We start from the raw sequence: 21,294 nt of genomic DNA on the forward strand, positions 1-21,294 counted from the left end.
AGATCCCTGGTGAATTTCTACTTGCTAAATGGGTCGTTATAGGGCTCCAGGTGGTGGGGAATGAAAGATAGAGGGAGTTGTTTCAGATCATGTTTGAGAAGATGGAATGCGGGTGCATAGTGGACCAACACTGAGGCCCAGGCGAAATGCCGAGCAGACTGTTCAGCGATAGAGTGTGGCCTAATGAGGATAACACCACTCAGAGAAATTCCTGGGATGCCTGTGGGAGGATGGTAGCCAAAAATGAACCTCCTCTTTTCCTCACACCTGTGAAGAGAATGTATGTGGCCCTATGGCAGTGACATATTGTTCCCAACAAATCTGTTTCTAGCACTTAAAGTAATGGCCTGGGCATGAAGCAGTTTAAAGGCCAGAAGGTGGTTGAGATACAGATGCGATTTGAAGCATTGGAGGACACGACGATGGTCTTTATGAACTGTAGAAATTTCGGGGGGTCCACCTAGTGGCCGTCTTCCGTCGAGAACCCAAGGTAGAAGGAATCGCCGAAGCAGCTGCCAAAAGGATGGTATTGGTCAAACTCCATATGGGCACATCAATGGTGGTGGAGCAGCTGGAATGGCAGCCAAGGAAAAGGCATCCCCACCTGCATTAGTAAAGAGCCGTCTGGGAGTGTGTCCATTTGGCTGATGCTGAAGAGAAGACAAGATGATCGGGAAAGGATCGATGTCACACAAATTGTCTTGAACTCTCCATTAAATGAGGGGTGAGGAGGACCCATGGCTACAGATGGAAAGACCAATGGCTGAGAAAGTGCTGTGTGTCACATTAAATTGTGTGGTCACTTCAGTGTTGAGGGCAGAGACCAAGACCTGACAGCACAAATTCAACACTCCTGCCCATCAGCAGTACCACCCCACAGAGAGTTATAGTTATGGGCTTTATGAGGAGAAGGAAGGGAGGAGGGATCTGCTGAAGGAGGGTATGAAGAGCAGGAAGCGTAGGAGGCCTATTGGGAGGGGAGGGGAGGGGAGGGGGGGGGGGGAGGCAGGACAGGGCAGGGCAGGGCAGGGCAGGAGGGGTGATAAAGATTGCATACCCTTACCATATAGTGTAAACATATCCGAATGGCCCCTTGTTCCATCCCAGAATATAGAGGAATGCAGGAACTAACAATGTCAGTGTGGACCAACCTACTGGAAGCTCACAAAGGAGCTGTTCTGACAGAAGGTTTGGAAACCATGAAGAGAAAGGGGAAGAAGTATCCACAAAAAGAGAGCCCTGCAACGTAACACAAGCTACGGAGCAGAGAGAAAGAACAGACTGGAATTATAGAAGGAGACAATAGTAACCATTACAGTTCTGTTGGAGGAGAGCATTACAAGAGGCTGGGTGGACACCGAATGGGCCACAATCTGTCACTGTGCCGAGACAGTGTCCATCTTCGGTAAGGATGGAGTGACATCCATGAATGTAAGATTGGACCCTGACAGAGATAGAGGGGGTGAAACCCCCTGAGATATACGGTGTGTGTGTGTGTGTGTGTGTGTGTGTGTGTGTGTGTGTGTGTGTGTGCTCATCCCGAGATTTACACATAGGGAAGAGAGAAAGGCGCAGTAATATCAAGATCCAAAAAAGAGAATGAGAAGCCTAGAGACCCACAGAGCGCGGGTCTCATGTCCGACTTGAAGTAAAAGACCTCTTGTCCTGGAGATGCAAGGGATGGGGGTCCTAGAGGTAGCCCCACCCCCTGTGGGTGTCAGAAAAGATCAGAGAAGAAGGTTTTTTCTCCAGGCAAAAAGAAGGAGTGGTTTGGTGAGGGAAGGGAGGAAGAGGAGGAGGAGGAGGATTAGATGGAGGTAAGGAGGGGGAGGGAGGAGGAGGACGAAGAGGAGGAGGAGGAGGAGGAGGAAAGGACCCAACAGAAGTAATGGTAGATGTTAAAAGATACCAGGTGAAGACTGTTGAATTTTTGTTGGGCCTCAGAGTATAACAGATTATTAAGAGTTTTGAATTCCTGAGTCTTTCTTCCCTTTTCATACAGTGGGCAATTTGATGGACGAGGAAAATGTGTGCTGGAATGGTTCCCACACTTGGGCAGTGGGATGCAAGGAGAGGGTGGTTGCAGTTGCCGCAGATAGGATTCACCTCACATCATGAAGATGTGACCAAATTGGTGACACTGGAAGCAGCACATCGCATTATAACAGTAAACTGTAGCTTAGCCTTTTTCCGGAAGGGTGTCCCCATCAAAAGCCAGGGTCAAATTGCCGGTAACAACGTGATTGTTCTTAGGCATTCCATGAACTCCCTGGATGAAATGAACAGTGCAGTGTTCCAGATTAGCCCTGATTAACTGAGACGGATTATGGGACCAAACGGTGCAGTCATCAGAAACAAAAAGGGTCTGCTAAAATGGACGGATCTAGTCAGAGGAGTCAAATTATAAAATAATGGTCATTAAACACACACAGCAAAGCCATAAAAGGTGAGATCAAATCTGCAAACTGGAAAAAAAAAGAGGGGCAGTCATGGGGTCACAGGCTGATAGGAATGTAAAAAGTCCCTAGCACAACCAACCTGCCCCAGCTCCATGACTAAAGTAGAACCTTATATCTGGAAATAAAAACCACTTTCACGGAGGACATTGAAAACCAGTTCAACCATCCATGGATTGTCTGCTAATATTAAATTTAAGGAATCGGGACGACTATACTTAACATAAAGGGCCGAAAGAAAAGCGACAGTCCTTGCTGTGTCCGGCGACAGCGACTGTCAGTCATTTAGTCCATATTGTAGCTTGTGGCGGGCTCGAATGTGGCTTGCAAAACCGAGCTTTGCTTTGAAGATCCGGTCGCACGAAGTGCAATACAGGTGCCCAGCGGAGTAATACCCATAGATGTAATTAGGCTTGGACTTAGATTTGTGGAGCTTTCGTTTATCATCCAGTTTCTTTAGGCAGATATGCTCAAATTGTTCCACGCTCTTGTGTACAGCTGAGTGCCACTCTGATCGGTGCAATGCAAGCTCTTCCCAACGTTTGCTCAGAATGCCACAGACTGTGACGTGGCGTTTGATGGTGTCTTTATATCACAGGTGTTTGTCACCTTGCCGCCGCTTTCCACACAAGAGCTCTGAGTAGAACACCGCTTTAGGAAGTCTACTGTCGTTCATGCGTATGATATGCCCACTCCATCTCAGTTGATGTTTCATTAAGAGGGCTTCAATGTCAGGCAGTTTGACGCGACGCAAAATCTCTGTGTTTGGAACACTATCTTCCCATTTCATGCGGAAAATTGATCTCAGGCAGCGAAGATGAAAGGTGTCTAGCCTCCTAATGTCAGCTTTATAACAGCATCAGGTTTCTGAGGCGTAGAGTAAAGTTGGTAATATTATTACTTTGTACATGCAATTTTAGTTTGCAGTCTGAGATCATGTGGTCTCACATACATGTGCCTTAGTCTCACAATGCTTAGAGCCACTTGAACCATTTTCCAAGACAAAACTGAAGATAATTGCCTGACCCCATCTTGATTGCAAAGGGTTCAGAGATTAAAAAACTTAACTTTCGATATAGCATCTATCAGAATAAGTGCAACAAATGAGGGATATCTTACAAGGCCAAAATCAGGATCAATAATTCAGTTATAACACCGGAAGGGGACTACACTATGGAGTGGCGTACCTTAAATAAAAAGGGGACAGCTGAAAGAACATGAAAAAATGAAAGGGAGATCACAGGAACATTATGGGGCCCCAGAAGACTACTGTTAGCACTCCAAAGACTGGGAAAAATGAGGACTATTACAGGTACACCAGAAAGATCATGGACACAGTGCGAAAAAGATAGTTAAAATTTTATAGACACTAGTGACAATGGATAAAAGGCACTGAGCAAAAAGATCTTTAATTACATCACATCATTAACCGGGAAGAGAGGAAAAGAAATGCCATGAAGCCATAAATTCCACAAGATTCTCATCAGTTGGCCAAATTTGGAAGAGAGAAGGATTACATCTACCACTATTGTCTGGCTGATTGATTGATTCATTCATTCGTCCATCCATCATGTCCCATAGATGCCATCAAAAACAAGACATCTTCAGGGACATTGAATGATTCAAGGTATACATTAACAGAAGACTAGAAGTCATAGAAGTTTGTATACTATGTTAATAGCACATTATATTATGTAGTAGACCAGGAAAGTTGCTACTCACCATATAGCAGAGATGCTGAGTCATGGATAGGCACAACAAAAGACTCACAAAGCATTCAACCATTGGCCTTTGTCAACAACACACACACACACACACACACACACACACACACACACACACAGAGAGAGAGAGAGAGAGAGAGAGAGAGAGAGAGAGAGAGAGAGAGACCGGACTGGAGTAGGTGGTGGTGGTGGTGGTGGTGGTGGTGGTGGGAGGATGTATGGGACAGGTCTTGCATCTAGGTCTATAACAGGGATATGAACCATGAGGTAAGGAATGGGGAGCAAGGATTGTCTAAGGATGGACGAGTATATTGTGTAGGTTCACTCGCAATACCTTATCTCATGGCTCATACCCCTTTAGTAGACCTAGAAGGCCAATGGCCGAAAGATTTAATTCTGACAGTCATTTTGTTGTGCCTATACGCGACTCAGCATGTCCATTATATGGTGAGTAGCAACTTTCCTTCTCAAATACTGCTGCATTCCACCCTGGATTTTCCACAGATTGATTCTATCCATTCTTATAATAGCTAAATATAAAATTAAATAGAAAGCTGCTTTTCGGGGGGGCAGGGGAGCAGAAATTACGCCTGCCCTGTTCTACTGCATAGCTGCTGCTTTTCAATCCTTAAATTTAAAATAAAGCTAATTTGTAGAAAGAGTGGCTAATAAGGCATATTCTTAATTTTACTCTGAATTGGTTGGGATTCTCAATTTCTTGCCTTGTCAGTTGGTAGTTTGTTGAATATTTTATAATTACCAGAGCACATAACTCTATTCTAAAACAAGATATAAAGTGTACACAAAAATTATTTGTGTTTCTTATGTTGTGACTGTGTAACTAACAGTGTAACTTAAACTGATTTTTATAACTGGCAACAAAAACATGTAATGAGTAAATATGTTGGAAAGCGAGTTCAAATTCCAACATCCTTAACAAAAGCTTATGCTAGACTTTTCACAATATTTATTTTTTGATAACATTTTCACAATATTTCATATTGACAGATGTTTGTAATGGCAAAACATGCTGAACTTAACCTCTTTATTAGTTTATCTGTGTGTTGATTTCTTATTAACTTGTTATCCCATTGGACCCTAAAGAATTTTCACACTGTATTTCACTCAGTGTCTTACCACTGATAATGTCTTACTATTGGCACTGAAAAGTCACCATTGTTTGTTTAAAATCACATAATATGAGTCACTGTGAGAATAAGACTAACTGTTTGCTGCAAATCACTCCTACCATCTGAACTCTGCATATTAAGGTTGAATTTGGGCCTCTGATCATAATGTCTGGGTGATCAACAAACACTAACATTTTTGAATCACCCTCCAAATTCATTGGAAGATCACCTGTATGTTCTCTGATCCACTTGTTTATCCTATTGTCTCTCTACTGCTTGCGAAGCAACTCCCAGCTTGAATAATTTTCACATTAAACATCCATGTACAATTGCTGTAAAATAACGACTGGTGATGCACTGACTGTAAAATTTCAGTTTCACATGCACCAGAAACCTGTTCTCAAAAACCCTGAATTGTTCATGAAAAGAAGTCCTGCCCATTTTCAACATTCTACATATTTCTTTTACTGTCCAGCCAGATGTTATCTTTAACTGCCCTTAATACAAAAACTTCATCACCTGCTCTACAAATGCTCTGTTGGTAAGTACTATTTTCTCTTGAATGTGTTGACTGAAATGTGCACTATAGTAACTGATTGCAGCAGCATCTGAAAAACCATAGAATTCTGAATGGATAATGAGTGAACTTTTCATTACGTCTCGGTCACACACAATTTCAGGTTGAAACCATTTTAAAAAAGATTCAATAATCTGGGCTTAACTTAATGTTGACGATGCTACCCATCCCTCTGGGGAAGTTTTCTACTCCAATGGCAGGACAACACATTCCATATAAACAACTATTTCATTAAATGACATAATTCATTTCTGAAACATTCAGATACATAATGTGACAACTGGAATAAACCAAATGAATTAGTACACTACCTCATCTGCCTCATCCTCGACCATGGCTCGGATTGCTTTCAACACCAGATTGGAACCTAAAATGCAAAGAATGTTCTATTTTAATAAATTCAAATATAAATATCTGCTACTTTAATATCAAACAGTGGAAAAATCAGGAAGGAATAACACCAATATTAATAAAATAATGATTTACTTCTACTTTATTTGTAAGTTAGTTTTAAATACTTAATTTCTCAATAAAATAGTTACAAATCAGAAAAAATAAACAATTATTTAAAGTGCTTACATGCCAACAAGGATTTTTACAACTCTGTGAACAACACAGTGCATACATTTTGCTCTGCAAATCTATCAGCAGATCACACTGATGTTCTGGTATGAGCTCCATGATAAAACTACCATAAGCACCATGTGACTTTACGAGTGGACAACCAAGAACAATGTGCTTGGATTAAAAAAGAGTGTAAGATAGGGATGTAGTCTTTTGCCCCTACAATTCAATCTGTACATCTAAGAAGCAATGACAGAAATAAAAGAAAGTTCAGAAGTGAAATTAAAATTCAAAGTGAAAGGATATCTATCCTGAGTGAAAGTGAAGAAGAATTACATGATCTGCTCAATGGAATGAACAGTCTAATGAGTACAGAATACGGACTGAGAGCAAAATGAAGAAAGACTAAAGAGATTAGAAGTAGCAGAAATGAGAACACTGAAAAACTTAACACCAGGATTGATGGTCACAAAGTAGATGGAAGTTAAGGAATTCTACTACATAGGAAGCAAAATAACCAATGATGGATGGAGCAAGGAGGGCATCAGAAGCAGCCTACTAGTGGTCCTGGACAAGAGAAGTCTACCACAAACATAGGCCTTACTTTGAGGAAGAAATTTCTGAGAATGTGTGTTTGGAGCACAGCATTGTATAGTAGTGAAACATGGACTGTGGGAAAATTGGAACAGAAGAGAATTGAAGCATTTGTGTTGTGGTGCTACATACGAATGTTGAAAATTATGTGAACTGATAAGGTAAGTAATAAGGAGGTTCTGCACAGAATCGGAGAGGAAAGGAATATGTGGAAAACACTGACAAGAAGAAGGGACAGGATGATAGGACATCTGGTAAGACACCAGAGAATGACTTCCATGGTACTAGAGGGAGGTGTAGAGGGCAAAAACTGTAGAGGAAGACAGAGATTGGAATATATCCAGCAAATAATTGAGGATGTAGGTTTCAAGTGCTACTCTGAGATGAAGAGGTTTGCACAGGACAGGAATTCATGGCTGGCCGCATCAAACCAATCAGAAGATTGATGGAAAAAGACATTCTGTAGCTCCCCATGTCCAAATCAAAAGTGTGGACAATCTTCAGTATTTATGTATTTTGATATAAAACCTGGCTAAAATAACACTCAAACAGCAAATATTATGGAGGCTCTTGGATATTGAGTTCATGCTGCCAGAAATAGTGCAGTATGCTGGCAAAGAACCAACAAGTCATCGTCTTTGTATCTTCACACAACAAAGTCATTCACATCGTGTAACAGGTTACAGAGGGCAGTGTTACATAGGGCATGCATTATTCAAAATGTTTACAGGAACAGATTGGTCGTCTATAAATCATTTTCTCATCAGAATGCATACCCAGAGCAAAAGATTCAGCATCCATATCAATTTGCCCCTTCAAAGCAAAAAATGGAACCTGAACAAATATAGACTGTCAAAAAGATCTCTTCTGGCTGTCTGCTAGCAATGTTTCATCCAAAACTGGCAGGATCCTAAAAAGCAAAAGATTTTACATCCCAATATATCAAAGCCAGCTATACCTCAAACGCAGCTACAGATAGAAATTTTTATTTTTGCACACATGTACACATCGATATTCCAGCAGCAGCTGCAAATTACATAGTGAACATTTTTGCAAAACAGCTGTTAATTTCGTGAAATTCAGCTGTACTGATGCATGTTTTGACTGGTTTGTCTCATGTTATCACATCACACACATACACTATGTGATCTAAATTATCTGGACACCCCCAAAAACATATACGTTCTTCATATTAGGTGCATTGTGCTGCCACCTACTGCCAAGTATTCCATATCAGTGACCTCAGTAGTCATTATACATCGTGAGAGAGTAGAATGGAGCACTCTGCGGAACTCGCGGACTTCGGACGTAGTCAGGTGATTGGGTGTCACTTCTGTCTTACGTCTGTACGTGAGATTTCCACACTCCTAAACATCTCTAGGTCCACTGTTTCTGAAGTGATAGTGAAATGGAAATGTGAAGGGACACGTACAGCACAAAAGCATACAGGCCGACCTTGTCTGCTGACTGACAGTTGAAGAGGGTCGTAATGTGTAATAGGCAGACATCTATCCAGACCATCACACAGGAATTCCAAACTGCATCAGGATCCACTGCAAGTACTATGATAGTTAGGCGGGAGGTGAGAAAACTTGGATTTCATGGTCGAGCGGCTGCTCATAAGCCACACATCACGCCAGTAAATGCTTGGTGTAAGAAGCATAAACACTGCGCGACTGAACAGCGGCAAAACGTTATGTGGCGAATCACAGTACACAATGTGGCGACCTGATGGCAGGGTGTGGGTAAGGCGAATGTCCGGTGAACGTAATCTGCCAGCGCGTGTTGAGCCAATAGTAAAATTTGGAGAAGGTGGTGGTGTGGTGTGGTGTGGTCATGTTTCTCATGCAGGGGGCTCGCATCCCTTGTTGTTTTGCATGGCAGTATCACAGCACAGGCCTAAATCGATGTTTTAAGCATCTTCTTGCTTCCCACTCTTGAAGAGCAATTCGGGGATGGCGATTGCATCTTTCAACATGATTATTTATTAAGCACAGCCTGTGGTGGAGTGGTTACACGACAATACCATCCCTGTAATGGACTGGCCTGCACAGTGTCCTGACCTGAATCCTACAGAACACCTTCGGGATGTTTTGGAACACCGACTTCATCCCAGGCCTCACCAACCGACATTGATAGCTCTCCTCAGTGCAGCACTCCGTGAAGAATGGGCTGCCATTCCCCAAGAAACCTTCCAGCACCTGATGAACATATGCCTGCGAGAGTGGAAGCTGTCATCAAGGCTAAGGGTGGGCCAACACCATATTTAATTCCAGTATTACAGATGGAGGGTGCCAAGAACTTTTAAGTCATTTTCAGCCAGGTGTCCTGATACTTTTGATCACATAATGTAGACGGGATGTGACAATGGTTGCACCTACTGGATGCAGTCACTTGTTCGTTCCTTTTCTACCCATGCTGACTGTGTACAGTGGGCATTGTACAATGCCCGCTGTTACAACAGATTATAATACACGGTGTGCAGTTTATTATATCACGATATACATTTTTTTCAGAAACTATGAATGTGTTGCTTAAACTGACATAACAGCAATTGGAGCAAATTTCTAAACCAAGAAGGCACACTCACTTTAAATGACAAAAGTTAACACCTTAATGGCTACAGTAACTGAGAAAATTAACACTTGTTTATCACTATCTCATCAAAGGACATTGGGTGTAAAGTGATCCCGCTCTCCTCCTTCCCCATACATGCGAGCAACAGATTGTAGAAATCCAACGGTAGGTTACGCGATCTGTCTGCAGATCGTACTTGTGTGGGCATATCACAGACAGCAGTGACCACTCACTCACCTCTCTTAATTTCCAAAAAATCAGATGAATTGCATATGACAAATTAGGGAAGGGAAAAACCAACCAGGTTAAAGATATCGGTATTTTAGTTCTGGATAACCAGTATTTTCCAATATTTGTTTGGCCTCTGTTAAAACAGATTTTTTTAATTTTTATTTTTTACTAATGTTGCTGTTGTGGTCTTCAGTACAGAGACTGGTTTGATGCAGCTCACCATGCTACTCTATCCTGTGCAAGTTTCATCATTCTTCTGTAGCACCACATTTTGAAAGCATCTATTCTCGTCTTACCTAGACTATTTATCGACAATGTTTCACTTCCATACATGGCTACACTCCATACAAATACTTTCAGAAGCGACTTCCCTACACTTAAATCTATACTCGATGTTAACAAATTTCTCTTCTTCAAAAACGCTTTCCTTGCCATTGTCAGTCTACATTTTATATCCTCTCTACTTTGACCATCGTCAGTTATTTTGCTTCCCAAATAGCAAAACTCATCCACTACTTTAAGTGTCTCATTTCCTAATATAATTCCCTCAGCATCACCCGATTTAGTTCAGCTACATTCCATTATCATAATTTTGCTATTGTTGATTTCATCTTGTATCCTCCTTTCAAGACACTGTCCATTCCATTCAACTGCTCTCCCAGGTCCTTTGCTGTCTCTGATAGAATTGCAATGTCATGTGCAGACCTCAAAGTTTTTATTTCTTCTCCATGGATTTTAAATCCTATTCAAAATTTTTCTTTTGTTTCCTTTACTGCTTGCTCAATATACAGATTGAATAACATCGAGGAGAGTCTACAACTCTGTCTCACTCCCTTCCCAACCACTGCTTCCCTTTCATGTCCCTCGACACTTATAACTGCCATCTGGTTTCTGTACAAATTGTAAATAGCCTTTCGCTCCATTTATTTTACCCATGCTACCTTTAGAATTTGAAAGAGATTATCCGTCAACATTGTCAAAAGCTTTTCCTAAGTATATAAATGCTAGAAATGTAGGCTTGCCTTTCCTTAATCTATCTTCTAAGATAAGTCATAGGGTCAGTATTGCCTCACGTGTTCCAACATTTCTACAGATTCCAAACTGATCTTCCCTGAGGTCGGCTTCCACCAGCTTTTCCATTCGTCTGTAAAGAATTCATGGTAGTACTTTGCAGCTGTGACTTATTAAACTGGTAGTTCAGTAATTTTCACATCTGTCAAGACCTGCATTCTTCTTGAAGTCTGAGGGCATTTTGCCTATCTCATATATCTTGCTCACCAGATGGTAGAGTTTGGGAGGGTTGGCTCTCCCAAGGTTATTAGTAGTTCTAATGGAACGCTGTTTACTTCCAGAGCCTTGTTTCGACTTCGGTCTCCGAGTGCTCTGCCAAGCTCTTCACGCAGTATCATATCTCCCATTTCATCTTCATTTACATCCTCTTCCATTTCCATAATACTGCCCTCAAGTATACTGCCCTTGCATAGACCCTTTAAATACTCATTCCACCTTTCTGCTTTCCATTCTTTGCCTAGAACTGATTTTCCATCTGAGCTCTTGACATTAATACAAGTGGTTTTCTTTTCTCCAAATGTCTCTTTAATTTTCCTGTAGGCAGTATCTATCGTACCCCTAGTGAAATATGGCTCTACATCCTTACATTTGTCCTCTAGCAATCCCTGCTTAGCCATTTTGCACTTCCTGTTGATGTCATTTTTGAGACGTATGTGTTTCTTTTTACCTGTTTCATATACAGCATTTTTATATTTTCTTCTTTGACCAATTAAACTCAGCATCCCTTCTGTTATCCAAGGATTTCTACTAGCCCTGATCTTTTTACCTGCTTGATCATCTGCTGCCTTCATTATTTTATCTCTCAAAGCTACCCATTCTTCTTCTACTGTATTTATTTCCGCTGTTCTTGTCAATTGTTCCCTAACGCTCTCTCAGAAACACTCTACAACTTCTGGTTCTTTCAGTTTATCCTAGTCCCATCTCCTCAAATTCCCACCTTTTTGCAGTTTCTTACCAATAGATTGTGGTCAGAGTCCACATCTGCCCCTGGAAATGTCTTGCAATTTAAAACCTGGTTCCTAAATCTCTGTCTTACCATTATATATAGTCTATATGAAACCTGTCAGTATCTCCAGGCTTCTTCCATGTATACAACTTTCTTTTATGACTCTTGAACCAAGTGTTAGCTATTATTAATTTATGCTCTGTGCAAAATTCTACCAGTGGCGGGAGGGGGGGGGGGGGGGGGGGGCGGTGGCTTCCTCTTTCATTCCTTACCCCCATTCCATATTCACCTACTACGTTTCTTTCTCTTCTTTTTCCTACTACCAAATTCCAGTCCCCCATGACTATTAAATTTTCGTCTCCCTTCACTATCTGAATAATTTCTTTTATCTCATACATTTCTTCAATCTCTTCGTCATCTGTGGGGCTACTTGGCATATAAATGTGTACTACTGTGGTAGATGGGGCTTCGTGCCTATCTTGGCTACAATAATATGCTTTCACTATGCTGTTTGTAATAGTATTTTCATACTCTTAGGAAAAAGTTGGTGACTGAAATACCATGAGAATGTCCCGTGCCACAGCAAAAGGCTCCTTTGCTTTCATGACTGCCACCCCAATTCGTGTATCATGTCTGTGGCATTCTCTCCCCTACTTCATAATACAAAACGAGGTGCCCTTCTTTGAACTTTTTTGGTGTCCTCAGTCAATATTGTCTTGTGCAGATCCCACACTGCAGAGCAATACTCCAGAAGAGGGTAGACAAGATTAGTGTAAGCAGTCTCCTTAGTAAACCTGTAAAAAATTTCTAACTGTTCTGCCAATAAATCGCAGTCTTTGGTTTGCTTTCCCCCACAACATTAGCTACATGATCATTCCACTGTAATTTATTTATAGTTGTAGTACCTAAGTATTTAGTTGAGTTTAAAGCCTTTATAATTGTCTGGTTTATTGTGTAACTAAAATTTAGCGGATTCTTTTTAGTGCTCATGTGGATGACTTCACACTTCTCATGATTTAGTGCCAATTGCCACTTTTTGCATCACACAAATATCCTGTCTAAATCATTTTGGAATTCATTTTGATCATTTGATGACATTACACAATAGTAAATGACAACATCATCTGCAAATAACATAAGACGACTGCTCAGATTGTCTCCCAAGTTATTTAGGAAGATCAGGAACAACATGGGCCAAGGCAGGAGACAGACTGCTGGAGGTATCGCAGTGTCCTGGGAGAACGCCAGATATTGCTTCCATTTTACTCTATGACTTTCCATTCATTATTACGAACGGTTACCTTTGTGGCAGGAAATCGCGAATCCAGTCTCACAACTCAGACGAAACTCCACAGGCATGCAATTTAATTGGAATTCACTTGTGAGGAACGGCATCAAGGGCCTTCTGAAAATCTTAAACACGGAATCAATTTGACATCCTCTGTCAATAGCACTAATTACTTCCTGAGAATAAAGAGCTCCTTGTGTTTCACAAGAATGATACTTTCTGAATCCGTGTTGGCTATTTGCCAATAAATTGATTTTTTCCAGCTGTTGTTGCCAGCATCTGAACCCCAGAGATACTACTACTACTTTATTCAAACAGCTCCTATTGTGGTCTCGTGGGGCTGAGAGGACCCCACATTCCAGAATTCAATAGCTCTGAAAAATCCGAGGAGGTATCAGGAAACAAACTTCGGTCCTCCCCAACCAGAGACAGTCCGCTAATCATTCAGCTACAGATGTGGTCTTCAATTCTTTTTAATTTTTAATAATAAGTATTTAATAATTATTAAATTATTTAATAATAATAATAATAATATTATTATTATTATTATTATTATTATTAGTCGACATACGGAGACTGACAGCAACTGCTGACAAATATGGCAGTTCATTTCCCACAGCAGAACTTCACAACAGAGTGATACTGACATTGAAAGTATCACTTGAAACTATTTAGTTAACCATTTGTGTGTGGCGGCGCCAAAGCAAGCGACAGACTGCAGGAGGTATCGTAGTGACCCATCACTCGTTTGGGATTGTCAACAAGCAAAAGTCATCAGTATTGCTTCCAATACTAGACAAAGTTTGAGGTTATGCACACCTACTCATCCTAAAGCCTGTATATGCTGCCAACTAATTAAATACCCATACAGTGCAGTGACACGACTCAGAAGTAACATGGAAGCACCGTAGAGTGATGGCTTGGCAGCTGAGAGTCAGTAGCAGCCATTGTGGCAATATTTTGGTCGTGATTACTGACGTGCCTGTGGATAGCGCAGCAAGAATAGCAGAGATGAGTGAAAAGTGGTGCTACACAGTTATAACAGTGCAGCAAGTGAGGTGGTGTCACCACACCAGGAAAGTCTCTCGTGCCAACGTAACTAGATGCTGGGTTTTAGTGACACACATGGGTGACGGAGGCATATAAATAAGTCTGGATTTTAAGAAGATGCCAGAGCAACACCAGACAGCAAGACAACTGGACTCTGCCCGCTGCAGCCATGGGTTCAAGACTGGGCAATGCCTGCCACCTACACTAAATCCTTCACAGGACCAGGTGGGACTGACCTGCCTTTAGTTCCTGTAATAACCGACATTGAGTTCCTAGTGGGCCTTGGCGCCACAGCACCAACCCCTGGCCGACATCTGCCTGAGGGCAGCGAGATGTACCCCAGGCACAGCTGTCTTCATGTTACTTTGTAGTGACACAAGCGAGGCGAGAGATTGTTGGGCCCACGACACAGAGGTAAGTAAGCACACAACAGTCCCTCTGTGCTGCCGTCGTGGCTGTGTGCAGAGCTGAGGGGCCGTCTCCCAAGTGGGATGCCACTGCAGCATGACACGATGTGCCTCCGATGTTGACACGAGACCTGTGGCTCACGGAAGGCTGTCTCAGCAGCAGTGCCGGGCCGAAGCCACCGCACTTACAATGGCCCCAGCCAGGGTCAGTGAGGAGAGGCGTGCCTGAGATCAGTAAACTTCTTTGTAATTGTTAACAGTCTTTGCCATCGGGGTTACTGCCTTTCGCAGTGTCACATACAGAGGTCAGACACCTCTCACCATTTTCGAGGGTAATTCAAGAGATTCTCTGACCTAATGTCCCATACTACTGTCATTTCAGTGACTGTTTCAACTTTTGAGATGTCCACTTAGTTAACACATTTCTCCAGAAGGCAGGAATATGTCTAATACAACTGCATGCAGTATCTGCTGACATAATCTGACTAACTTTCAATGGGTATCAAGAAAAAACAATGTCTCATCACAGGAACACAGGAATCCTCATCACACACTGGACAACCAGAGCAGACAACTGTCGAACAGTGGAATAGGCTTTAGCAACGACATCTTGTCCACCTCATAAAGCTGAGCACATTACAATGCACGTGGATGGGTGTCACTGTGTCAAATGTTAACTGGCATCAGATTTTTATTCGACAGATGTGTATTTTCAAAGAAACTGCCTTTATTTTGGTTATTGTTTGGTTTGTACTTCACAGTAAATTACTTATTTCAATTTAATAATATTCATGACTCCCTGTTCTGCACTCACAGACAGCACATCGCACCTGGTACACGCGGCACTCTGGGACCACAGCACAGCTACAATACCTGAAGATGCACTTATAACAGTCTTAAACTGGTCGTGTGAAAACAAAGAAATTTACAACTGAAGCGGTATTTCCAACCTCTGCTAACGTTCATTTTGTCATTCCCTACTACCCCCCTCAAATGTAAGCCCCGACACATTTGCAGGTATCAGGTCGTAAAACCCTTTTTATTAGCAGTTTATTTAACAATAGAATTAATTATTAGAGACATAAATTATGTGCTTGTCTTTTGAGACACTTAGATGTTGGATGAAAAATTTCTGTGTTTTTGACTGCAATTAATGACGGGTCCTGGAAAACTTGGAATTTATTTATTCATATGGCTCACCTGCACTTTAAAATTACAGGTATACAACATTAGTAATACTATATATAACAGGAACACGAAAATACGAAACTAGATATAAAATTAACTAAATGTCAATACCTAGGTTCCTAATCCACATAATGAGGTTGCTGCAACTCCCCTGGTACGAACGCAAGGGGCTTTCATCTCAAATGTGCTCGATGTCTAGGTCAGAGCCCCACATTCACAAACCAGAGACACTGTAGCACCCCATTTGTAAAAAGAGTTTGCGCATCGTCCAACTTGACCATAGTTTCCTGTCGAGTTCTGTGCCAGCAGTATATCACAGTTATACTTTCGGAACCACTCATGCTCTTCAATAACTTGACAGCTCTGGTCCCACAGAGCCCCATATCAAGGATTACTGGCCTGTGCTAGCTGTGTGGGAAATTGGGTATGACTTCTCTGGATACAAGAACTGGGTGCCCTCTGCAGCCCCGGGACACAAAGCAGAGATTCTGGTTGTAATCTCTTCGTCAGACCAGATATTGGATTAACTGATTACAAACATCCAGAAAAAAATCAAAATCAAAACTTGGAATGTAAGCTCTACATCATAAAGAGAAACTAGCCTGCAGTACACGAATGGAAAGGAACATCAGGACACTAATGTTCTTCCAAGAATTACAACAGAAGATTACGGATAATGTTCCTATTCTGAATGAATTTTCACTCTGCAGTGAAGTGTGCACCAATCTGAAATTTCCGGGAAGACAAACTGTGTGTCTGACAGGGACTCGAGCCAGAGACCTTTGCCTTTTGTGGGCAAGCGCTCTACTGGCTGCGATTTTAAAGCACAATGCACGACCTACACTTACAGCTTTACTTCCTCAGCACTTCTCCAACCTGCCAAACTATACACAAATTTTCCTCTATACATTGTGCGACCAACACTCCTGGAAGAAAGGATAGTGCAGAGAGACAGATTAGCCACAGTCTAGGGGACAGTTCCCAAATGAATTTTCACAGTGGAAAGTGCGCCAATTTTTCCTGTAAGGTTGTACTTGGGTAGCTCACTTTGCAGGGCACTTGTCCGCAAAAGGCGAAGGTCTCAGATCTGACCCCCCCCCCCCCCCCCCCCCCCCGCCCCATTCAGGTGCACAGTTTTAATCTGCCAGGACTACTCCTACAGAGCAAAAATGCAGTCTGGAAACAATCCCACAGGCTGTGGCTAGTAAGGAGTTCATTAGACCTGTTAATTGCAGATTTTGATGAGTCTTGGGCATGATGTAAAGGGACCTGTCCTGAGTACCTGCCTAGTGGCTTTTTATGCGATGGCCCCTAGTTTCTGAGAAAATCTATGTTGAACTTTTATGCCTAACCCCTATAAGTGTAACGTTAGTCATGTTTCAAACAAATGAGCTAGTGCAGTGGCTAAGGTTCATGGCTACCACATGGGTGTTCCGGATTCAAATCCTGCTTGCGTATTTTTTTTGTTTCAATTTTCAATTTTTTTTAATCCAACAGAACATCAATAAACACCACCTGACACACAACATTATCCAAAAATAGTCATTTTTGCTGTAGTAATTACATTAACACTTCAAACATTAATGTAAACTTTCTTCAAATGTCTGTTCTGTTTGTAGTTAAAATTCCAAATATGTGATCTCACTTCTTGTTGTCCTCTCCCTCATGGACACACAATTCCCTGGCCCGAACACTGGAAGCTGGCATTTGTCACTGGCATAAGTTGTTCACAACATGTATTCAGCACAGTGCATGTCAAAAAAGTACAGTGAAATGGGAGAAGCAAATATTTCTACAAAACAACAGCCACAAGAAGATCCATCAGAGCGTGATGAACAATCTGACGGCAAAGTCAGCAATGCCAACATATACACCAAAAACATTGCTTCACAATTTAAAATTTCTTACAAATACACCTCTGAGAATGATTTCCACTAATTCTACTGCAATCAAAGACACAGTAGCCAGTGCAATTAAAGATCTGTTGGCCAAAAGACGAAATTTCATTGGGGATGATTTAACACATGCCATTCTATTCTATAACAAACAGTGTACACATCTGAAGAAAAGTTGACTGTAATGATCACTTTATTTAATAAACTGCTTTGAATAATTTTGTATAACATATACTATTTAATGACATTCTGTGCAGTGGGGTGGGGAGGGGGGCAACCCACAGGATTTGAACCCAGATCACTAGCATGTTAGCTAGGCATGCCACTACGCTCACTGGTAAAAATGTTACAGGTATCAGGGGTACACATAAAACTTCAACATCAACTTTCTCAGAAATTAGGGACCACTGCACGAAAAGCCACAGTGCCACAAGGTACACAGAAGAACTTCTGTGTGGTTTGGAAGACACGGGAGAGGCACTGGCAGAAGTAATGTTGTAAGGCCAGGTCGTGAGTCTTCCTCCGATAGCTCAGCCAGGAGAGCAGTTGTTCCATAAAATTTCGGGCATACAGCCGCATAAATTCACCTCCTTCTTCCAATATTTCGGCTGAATACTGTCCAGCCATCTTCAGAGTGAGCCGAGGTGACTGACGATCCAGCACTTCCTCCGTCCTTTTAAACCCTCAGGCTGAACCACTGAGCACGTGTCCACAGCGACAAGGCACCAGAGATGTTGATCGGCGGCAAAGAGGAATGACATGCATGGAATTAGACCTATGGCTGCACAGTCGATTCACATGGTGATATTGATGTATCACCCTGAGCTGCACCGTCGCGAAGTCATTGTGATTTAATTACTAAAATTGCCAGGTGGTGGTTGTTGGGATGTTTAAGGGGGACTAAACAGCTAAGGTCATCAGTCCCCCATTCCAAAAAAAAAGGCGAGACAGAAATGCACGAAACAGGTAAAACCCCAAGGGGAAGGAGACTCCCCCCCAGGCCCTAAAAGAACACAAACGCGGTAACGAACACTACAGACAGGAAGACACCAGACAAAAGGAAACAGAATAAAAGAAGATGACCGGAGACTGGTTGACTGACCACGACAACAAAAAAGGGAAAGAGTCAACCAACCGACTACACACTAAAATCTGCAACCAAATATGAGAGACTCGAGGACAAGAGACACACAAAGGGAAAGGAGCAGGACCTCCCTAAATGGAACAATAAAAAGGACTACCACGGATAAAATTTAAAACGTCATCAGCCACGGAGGCATTGTCGCTTAAAACCAAAGGCAAAGTGCCCGGGAGATTAAAAGACTGCCGGAGGGTGCGCAGTCGGGGACACTCCAATAAAATGTGGGCGACCGTCAGCCGGGACCCACACTGACACAGGGGGGGATCCTCCTGACGCAAAAGATGGCCGTGCGTCAGGTACGTATGGCCGATGCGCAGCCTACACAGGATAACAGAGTCCCTGCGAGAAGACCGCAGGGAGGAGCGCCACACATCGGTCGTCTCCTTGACAGCCCGCAGTTTATTAGGCGCCGTCATGCCTCGCCACTCAGCAGACCACACCCCAAGCACCTTACGGCGCAACACCAGCTGCTGATCGCGAGCTGTGAGGCCGATCTCCAAAGCTGGGGCGTCGATCGCCCCTTTGGCCAGCCTGTCAACACGTTCGTTCCCCGAGATGCCAACATGACCTGGCATCCAAACCAAGACCACCGAACGACCAGAACGGGCAATGGCGGAAACAGACTCCTGAATAGAGGACACCAGAGGAGAAGAGGGATAGCAGCGGTCAATGGCCTGAAGGCTGCTCAGGGAGTCACTGCAGATGACGATGGACCTACCTGAGCAGAAACGCATATGCTCAAGAGCGCGTAAGATGGCCACCAGCTCTGCAGTAAAAATACTGCAGCCAGCCGGCAAGGAGCGTTGCTCAACATAGGCAGCATGAGCAAAAGCGTAGGCAGTGCGACCATCAACCAGAGAACCATCAGTGTAGACAGGCTCACAGCCCGGAAATGAGGCAAGGAGCGCAAGAAAACGGCGACGGAGGGCCACAGGCGGAACCGAGTCCTTGGGTCCCTGCACCAAGTCCAGACGGACGGACGGACGGGGCAAACACCAGGGAGGCGTAGGTGCACGGACCCGGAAGGGAGGCAGAAGAGGGAATGAGCCCAGTTCCGACAGCAGGGACCGGACGCGGACAGCTACGGAAAGCCCAGACCTAGGTCGCCGTTCGGGCAGATGGAGGACCATGGCAGGGAAAAGCAGGCGACGATTGGGATGGCCTGGCGTGCAATGCACGTGGACAGCATAGTCGGCGAGCAGACGATGGCGGCGAATCCGCAGCGGGGGAACCCCGGCCTCCACCAGTAGACTATCCACGGGGCTAGTGCGAAAAGCGCCAGTGGCAAGCCGAACCCCACAGTGGTGTATGGGGTCTAACAACTTCAACACTGAGGGTGACGCAGACCCATAGGCCAGGCTCCCATAATCAAGCCGGGACTGCACAAGGGCACTGTACAATTGCAGCAGCGTGCAGCGATCTGCACCCCAAGACGTGTGGCTAAGGCAGCGGAGGGCGTTGAGGTGCCGCCAGCATTTTTGCTTCAGCTGAGTAACATGAGGAACCCATGTGAGCCGGGCATCAAACACGAGTCCCAAGAAGCGGCAAGTGTCCACCACTTCAAGCAGGTGGCCGTCGAGGTAAAGTTCAGGATGAGGGTGGACCGTCCGACGCCTGCAGAAGTGCATAACTTGAGTCTTGGGTGCAGAGAACTGAAAACCATGAGTCTGAGCCCATGATGCTGCCTTGCGAACGGCGACTTGCAGCCTGCGGTCGGCAACTCCCGTAGTCGTGGAGCTAAATTAGATGCAGAAGTCGTCGGCAGACAAAGGAGACACCGATGACCCCACTGCTGCAGCCAGACCATTAATGGCCACTAGAAATAAGGAGACGCTCAACACCGAGCCCTGCGGGACCCCATTTCCCTGTATATAAGATGAACTAGAGGTGGCACCGACTTGCACCCGGAAAGAGCGGTGCAATAAAAAGCTTTGAAGAAAAGCCGGGAGCTGACCACGAAGACCCCACTCATGCAACGTGGCGAGGATGTGATGCCTCCATGTGGCGTCATACGCCTTCCGCAGATCGAAAAATACAGCAACGAGATGCTGACGTCGGGCAAAGGCCGTACGGACAGCAGATTCCAGCCGCACCAAATTGTCCACTGCAGACCGGCCCCGACGGAAGCCACCCTGGGATGGAGCGAGGAGACCGCGCGACTCAAGGACCCAACACAAACGCCGCCCCACCATACGTTCGAGCAATTTGCACAAAACGTTGGTGAGGGTAATGGGACGATAGCTGTCCACCGCCAGTGGGTCCGCACCGGGCTTCAAGATGGGGACAATAACACCCTCTCGCCATTGCGACGGGAACACGCCTTCGCTCCAAATGCGATTAAATATCGAGAGAATGAGTTTCTGGCAGTCCCTGGAGAGATGCTTCAGCATCTGCGCGTGGATGCAGTCTGGGCCTGGTGCTGTATCAGGGCAATCGGCGAGGGCAGCGAGGAATT

General features: G+C 43.7%; 1 protein-coding gene across 2 annotated transcripts in view; it reads right to left on the reverse strand.

Moving 5' to 3' along the window:
* The window catches only part of LOC124550842 (N-alpha-acetyltransferase 30), an 85,071-nt gene that overhangs the window by 13,848 nt on the left and 49,929 nt on the right, over window positions 1–21,294 (reverse strand). For both annotated transcript variants that reach the window (XM_047125571.1, XM_047125570.1), the window contains one exon: window positions 6,199–6,254. In XM_047125571.1, the coding sequence (XP_046981527.1) occupies window positions 6,199–6,254 (56 nt within the window). The remainder of the gene's footprint in view (window positions 1–6,198; window positions 6,255–21,294) is intronic.

Source organism: Schistocerca americana, chromosome 9, assembly GCF_021461395.2.
Source record: "Schistocerca americana isolate TAMUIC-IGC-003095 chromosome 9, iqSchAmer2.1, whole genome shotgun sequence".
NCBI classification, from domain to species: domain Eukaryota; kingdom Metazoa; phylum Arthropoda; class Insecta; order Orthoptera; family Acrididae; genus Schistocerca; species Schistocerca americana.